This window comes from Dipodomys ordii, unplaced genomic scaffold (assembly GCF_000151885.1).
Source record: "Dipodomys ordii isolate 6190 unplaced genomic scaffold, Dord_2.0 Scaffold79, whole genome shotgun sequence".
Taxonomy (NCBI): Eukaryota; Metazoa; Chordata; class Mammalia; order Rodentia; family Heteromyidae; genus Dipodomys; species Dipodomys ordii.
The window spans coordinates 5591-12508 of NW_012267295.1; the positions used below are offsets into that span (position 1 = coordinate 5591).

At 59.5% G+C, this 6918-nt stretch overlaps 1 protein-coding gene across 1 annotated transcript; it reads right to left on the reverse strand.

Annotated features, from left to right (window-relative positions):
- Nucleotides 1-799: 799 nt before the first annotated feature.
- Bik (BCL2-interacting killer (apoptosis-inducing)) lies at nucleotides 800-3197 on the reverse strand. Its single transcript, XM_013024842.1, has 4 exons — nucleotides 3044-3197; nucleotides 1988-2086; nucleotides 1489-1606; nucleotides 800-1221 (listed from the first exon to the last, which is right to left on the reverse strand). Exons 1-4 carry the CDS (start codon nucleotides 3193-3195, stop codon nucleotides 1141-1143), a joined length of 450 nt encoding a protein of 149 aa, XP_012880296.1. The 5' UTR covers nucleotides 3196-3197; the 3' UTR covers nucleotides 800-1140.
- Nucleotides 3198-6918: the final 3721 nt, after the last annotated feature.

The following is a 6918-nucleotide window of genomic DNA, read 5'->3' on the forward strand; positions in this document are numbered from 1 at the left end:
CCGGTTGTGGGTCCTGAACTCTGGGCCCAGGCGCTGTCCCTCAGCTCTTCAGCTCAAGGCTAGCGCTCTACCACTTGAGACATAGCACCACTTCCGGCTTTTTTTTCCTGCTTATGTGGTGCTGAGGAATCGAACCCAGGGCCTCATGCATGCAAGGCAAGCACTCTACCACTGAGCCACCTTCCCAACCCCATGTCTGAGACTCTTATGTCCAGTAAGCTACCAAAAAGCTGGAAGTGGAGCTGTGGCACTAGCTTTGAGCAACGAAGTTTAGAGATGGCACCTAAGCCCCAAGTTCAAGTCCCAAGACAGGTACAAGAAAAGAAAAAAAGGGCCCAAAGGGAGTATGTGGGGGCCCTGCGGGATGGAGGAGAGGTGTGGTGTGGTGGTGTCCAGCCCAATTCAGTTTTGGTTTTTCTGGTTAGAGTGGAATTGAGACCTGGGAAGAGCTTCTAAGGGCAGGAGGTGCCGGGCCAGCATGAAACAGGCCGAGCCCCCGGAAGACAGAGCCCGGCCCAGCGCACCTCCCCCCCCTGAGAAGAGCCCCCCAGCTCCTGCCCAGAGTGGATGTGGGGCGGTGGGCAGACTTCCCTGGCGGGATTTGAGGTACCAGGAAGGGCAGGAGGAGGGGACAGAAGCACAAAGCCTCGGACATGGCTTGTAGCCCTCCAGTGGGGGACTGCTGCGGCGGGGGCTGGGCAGGGCTGTCCTGAGCCTCCCTCCACCAGTCTCCTGGGTAAGGCGTGGCGCCCCAGCCCACACCCTCCCGCAGACCCAGAGCACAGAGACGGCTGGAAACTGACATTTTATTGAGACCTCTCCCTTAGAAATCTAGTCCAGTAGATTTTCTGCTGGGCATGGGGGTGTGGCCTGCACTCCCCCCAGGCCCACAGCACCTCCGGTGGCTGCAGTCAGGAGAGTGGGGGCCCAGCCAGCGACACCCCAGAGGTAAAATGAATTTGTCTTTAAAAACATGAAAAAAAACCACCATAGGAAACCTCAGCAGTGACCCAGCACTATCGAGATTAAATATTTAAAAAGTGATCATCAGAAAACGTCATGGAGGAGGAGCCGGCCACCTCCCGGGCAGCATGGCAAGCATTGGCCGAGGGGCGGGGACCGGCCCCGCCCCGCCCCGCCTCACTGGAGCAGCAGCTGCAGGGCTCCGCAGAGCAGCAGCACTGCGGGCAGCATCTGCCTGCGGACCTGGCCAGGGGACACCTGCGGACCAAGGGCAGGGGTGGGGGCTCAGCCGGGCCAGGTGAGCTCAGAGAACCAGGGTGTTGTGGAGGAGGGCAGGGGAGGTGCCCCACGTCAGGGCATGGGGCGGGGCAGGGTCATGCACCGGACGCTCCAACAGAGGAGACGCAGAAGGACCAATGGACCCGCAGATGTGTGCACACGCTGTCCACCCAGTGCTGCCAGGACTGGACAGACACAGACGGACACAGCCCATGCAGATGAGGGGAGGGAGGGACAGGGACTTACCTGGAGGCGGGGGATGGGGGGTCTCCAGGCCCTGATGTGCGCCCTCAGGTGGGCGACCCCACGGATGAGGCGTCGGAGCACTCCCCAGACACCCATCTGGCTGTAGGTCAGAGCCAGGCTACAAGGCATGGAGTGAGATGTGGCCGTTACTGGGGGAGCAGGTGCCCCGCTGTCCTCCCACACCGACTCGGCCCCAGAGTCTCCCCACGGGAGAGCTGGCTTCCAAAGTGTGTTCTGGTTTCTGTCCCTCACTTGCTTCCTGGCCCAGTCTACCCTCAGCCAGCCCCTCTCACACCCCAGCTGCTGTCCCCATGCCTGTCCCTGGGGAGTCAGCTGGGGACAGCCTCTGGGCTGGAGGGCTGGCGCTCCCCTGATTTTGGAGAGACACCATCCATCAGCGTGTGGGGAACAGGGAGGCCTTGGGCCTACAGCCAAGGCCAGGGCCGAGAGTGGCAGGGCCCCTCCCCGGTGGAGAAGGCGGCAGGGCAGGGGTGGTCACCTGTGTATGGCCATCCCCGGCAGCTGGGCCAGGCGAGGACTTCGGAGGCGCTGGTCCATTTCGTCGCCGATGCACACCAGCCACAGGGCCACCTGGTTACTGTGGGGAGGGCACGGGGAGTGGGCCACAGCACCGGCGCGGCGGTGGCAGTTCTGCAGGCTGGGCGCGGCCCACAGAGGCGAAGGGCACTGAGGTGGAGGGGCCAGCCGCACGTCGCCTCTTCCTTCCCGCCGTCCACTGGGGACTCAGAGGCCAGTTCCCTGCAGGGCAGGCTGCAGAGGCTCCTCCATGTCCAGCATCCCTGCCGAGTCCGAGGCCTGCCTGGTGGACTCGGTGGGAGCGGGGACCCCCCCCCCCGCCCCATTGCTGAGGCTGGGCCTCACTTTACGGTCCTTTAGAAAGGGAACTCTGAACTCTGTCCCCTGGTCCTCCATTCTGAGAAAGGGCCCTGCCTGGCTTGACCGTGCCCCCGGGGGCCTGGGGTTTGTTCCCACTCCAGCCCACGGACTGCACGCCAGCTCAGATCCACCACAGAGGGCCTTCGACCTCACCCTCTGGACTCCAGCCCAGCCTGCCCTGGGTTGCTCTTCTGCTAGGGCAGGGGCGGCGGGGGGGGGGGAGGGTGGTGGTGATGGAGGGGAGGCTGCCAAGCAGGCAGGTGGGGGTCAGGCCTGGGGACTCAGGAAGGCGCTGCTCCACAGGCAGGAGTGGAGCCGGGGACAGAGGACACAGCACCAATCCCTGCATCCAGGACCTCAGAGACTACGGAGCCCACAGCAGAAAGGCAATATCCTGACCCTGCTGGGAGCCAGCCATGGACTGAAGAAGTTGCCATAGCTGGCCTGGCTCTTCACTTCCAGCTGGGAACGGGGCGGGGAGCCTGAACTGCTTTGGGTCCTTCATGAGCAAGGGGGCAACTGCACCCCCTGCTGGGGGAGGCCTGGAGGTGGTGCCAGGGTCAGGAAGGCCCAAGGCCGCATGCTTGAGCATGGCAGTGCCACCTGCAGGTGGTCCCTACCTCACCGGGAGGCCTGGTGAGGGGCCTTTGGGCCCTACCTGCCCTCCAGACAGTCCATGGGGTCCCAGACCTCTTCCCCCATAGGCTCGGTGATCGGGAAAAGCCCGGCTGCCGGCCGAGGTCCGGGCATCTGCTGGTACAGGAGGGTCTTGATGAAGAGGTCCCTGGTGACAGACCCGGCCTCCGACATCTCCTCTGGGGGAGAGAGGCAGAGTGTAACAGGACCACAGGACTAGGAAACGGGGGTGGGGGCTCCAAACACAATACCCCAAAACAGGTACTAGGAGCTGAAGGGAAGCAGCCTCAGGAATGAAGCCTTCCCCTGGACTCCATCTCCTGCCTCTGCTCCAGCTGTGGCCACAGAGGTCCCAGCCGCTCTTTCCAAACAGCAACAAGAACTCACCAGACACTGGTGCTCACACCTGTCATCCCAGCTACTCAGGAGGCTGGCATCTGAGGACTGTGATTCAAAGCCCACCCAGGCAGTAAAGTCTGTGAGACTTATTGCCAGAAGTGGGACAGTGGCTCAAGTGCCAGACTTGAGCACAAAAAGCTCAGGGAGGGGCTGGGAAGGTGGCTCAGTGGTAGAGTGCTTGCATTGCAAGCCAGAGGCCCTGGGTTCGATTCCTCAGCACCACATAAGCAAAAAAAAAAGCCAGAAGTGGCGCTGTGGCTCAGTGGTAGAGCGCTAGCCTTGAGCTGAAGAGCTGAAGGACAGTGCCCAGGCCCAGAGTTCAGGCCCCACGACTGGACCCAAAAAGCTCAGGGACAGCCAAGCGCCCATGGCTGGCACACGTCTCTAATCCTACTCAGGAAGCCTGAGATATGAGGATCACAGTTCAAAGCCAGCCCAGGCAAAGCTTGTAAGACTCTTATTGCCAATTAATTAACCAGGAAAAAACTGTGGCTCAGCAAAGCTTGTAAGACTCTTATTTCCAATTAACCAGGAAAAAACTGTGGCTCAAGTGGTAGACCACCGTGTGTGTGTAACTGTGGCTCAAGTGGTAGACCACCGTGTGTGTGTGTGTGTGTGTGTGTTACTGTGGCTCAAGTGGTAGACCACTGTGTGTGTGTGTGTGTGTGTGTGTGCACGCGCGTGCGTGCATGTGTGTGTGTGTGTTGGCTGGGAATGCAAACACCAAGCAAGGTCTCTTGGGGGAGGGGGGGGAGCACAGCCAGGACCCCTCGTGTCTCAGGGCTGACGCCCCAGGCAACTGAGAGCAAGGTGCTCTGCTCACACTAGTGATGGTGGTAACATCGGGCAGGGCAGAGGGGAGGGGAAAAGGGGGGAGGGGAGGTGATGGGATATGTGGTGTGCTCTAGGCTTGGAGACAAAAACCATTTCGAGATGGCATTGTTCTTTCCAGAATTAGAGCAGAGGAATAAGTGCAAAATTTCAACAAAGAAGTGCCTGCTTCATTTCCCCAAGAGAAGGGGGAGGAGCTTCCCATCTGCTCCCCACCCACACCCAGCAGACACCCCCCCAGGACCTCTGTAAACACAGCCCTGGGGGCCACAAAGGGCAAGGGCAGCTGCACCTGTCAGACTACACCCAGGCTGGAGGGCAGAGCGGGCCGCGCTGAGCGGGGCGGGGCCCAGCACACCTGCAGGCAAAACAAGGTCAGAGAAACTCTGTGGCAGGGATGATTTGTTCCAGGTGCAAGACCCGACATGCTGGTCCCAGGGGAGGCCCTGACCCTGAACCACGAGGAAAATGGTGAGAAGTGCATCATGCCAAGTGCCAGACCAGGGGGTGCAAGGGCAAAGCGGGCGGGGCTCCAAACCACCAGGAGGCCAGGCGCACCTGTCTCTCCACCCAGGTGCAGCCCCTCTGCGCCTGCTCGGTGAGCAAACCAGTGGGCAGACACTGCGGTCTGGGAGACTTGAATGGTCCCTGCACAGCCTCATTCTGCTCCAAAAATAGCCACCTGTGGCCGGGGCTTGCCCTAGTCCTGCCTCCACCAGGCCTGCGCTTCAAGGGAGACCCCATTCTGTGTGTGTGGCTCCCCACCAGTCCTAATTGGAGATAAGAGTCTCAGGGAAGCCGGGCACCGGGGCTCACATCTGTAATCCTAGTTACTCAGGAGGCTAAGATCTGAGGATCACGGTTCAAAGCACCCAGGGCAGGAAAGTCCATGAAACTCTTATCTACAATAAACCACCAGAAAACCGGAAGTGGCACTGTGGCTCAAGTGGTAGAGTGCTAGCCTTGAGCTGAAGAGCTGAGGGACAGTGCTCAGGCCCAGAGTTCAAGCCCCACAACCGACAAAAACAAAAAAAGAGCCCCAGGGACTTTCTTGCCTGGGCTGGCTTTGAAACCCAACCCTCAGCTCTCAGCCTCCTTAGTAGCTAGGATTACAGGCATGAGCTACTGGCGCCTGGCTCCTTATTCATTTTTATTTGCATCTACCAGGCCCAGTCCTCTCCCAGAAGGGCATTTGCCCTCATTACACAGACTTCAGAGAGCTATGCCACCAAGCAGCCACCAAAACACAACAACAAACCAAACTGACTGAGCAATGTAGCTTTACGGGCAAAAAGAAAATCAGGAAGACAGCCTTAACCAAAGAAGCGGCTGCCATGCAAATCACATGGCAGAGATTTCAATAGCTGGGGGCTGGCCTTCCAAAGCAGGAAAGGGGATGCAGGGGGGGGGGCGGTGGGCATTTGAGATCGAGCTCCTCCTCTCCTAGTGGGAAAAACAAGCCAGCAAAAGTCCCGGTGCTGGGCCTCACTTGGGGTAAAGGTGGCGCATTTGGCCCCAGTTAGCAGAGGAAATGTTTGGTGCCAGGCCCAACCTCTCAGTCACAGGAGGCCTCTCTGCTGTGTGCTCCCCACCATGCCAGCAACTCCCACTCAAACGTGGGGTACAAAGGGGCCTCCTGAGAAGTGGAGGCTCTGCTTCCCATGGCACTGCCCTGACTGTGAGCTCCGAGGTTTGGCTTGGGGGGGGGCTCCCCATGGCACATGGAGATCACACCCACACTACGTGACATCAGGGTGGGCGTGGAACGGAGGGGCAGGGGCCCCCTCCTTGCTGACACCTCCCAGGGCTGCTGGGATAACAGAGCTCAAGAAATACCTGCCCATCCCCAGCCCCCAGTCCTCAGTGGTTCCTGCCTGTAATCCTAGCTGCTCGGGAGGCTGAGAGCTGAGGACTGAGGCTCAAAAACTGGGGTGGGAAAGTCCTGGAGGCTTATCTCCAATTAACCAACAAAAAGCCACAAGTAGAGATATGATTCAAGTGAAACAGCACCAGCCTTGAGCAGGGGGAGGGAGGGGCGGAGCTAAAGGACAATAATACCAAGGCCCTGAGTTCCAGCCCCAGCGTGCACACACACACACAATAACTAACAGACACCCCCCCCCCCCCCCCGTGCCCAGCTGAGCCTGACTCCTTAGCCGCGTATCAGATCGGCGTTTCTCCCACCTCCAGAAAAACAGGTTTGCTGGGCAGGTTAGTCAATGCCCCCGGGTGTTTTGTATTGTCACATCCTAATATTGACATTAGGCAAATCAGCTGCCCTCTGCCCAGCCCCAGACCGGCCCAGCAGGACAGTGGAAGGGGGAGGGAGGGGGAAGGCAGAGGGAGCCACAGTCTGGTCCAGACCACGGCTGGCTTCCTGGTGGCCGCCAGCCATGGAGCCGGGGCCCTCAAAACTTCCTCCAAACTGCTCGGATTGTTCCTGGCAGGGAGGAAAAAACACACAGACTCTGGCGGGATCCCCAAGTCTGCTATAGGCCAGGCAAGAAACCATGGATGGGGGAGGGGAGAGCTTCTCCTATTCGGTGTGGCTGTAGCTCAGTGAATACAACTCATTTTCCTATAGGTCGCCCAGAGCATCTAGGCGTAGGGTAATCAGCACGTGGCCACCCTTCCCCCACCGTTCTCTTTCTTCTTTTTTTTTTTTGG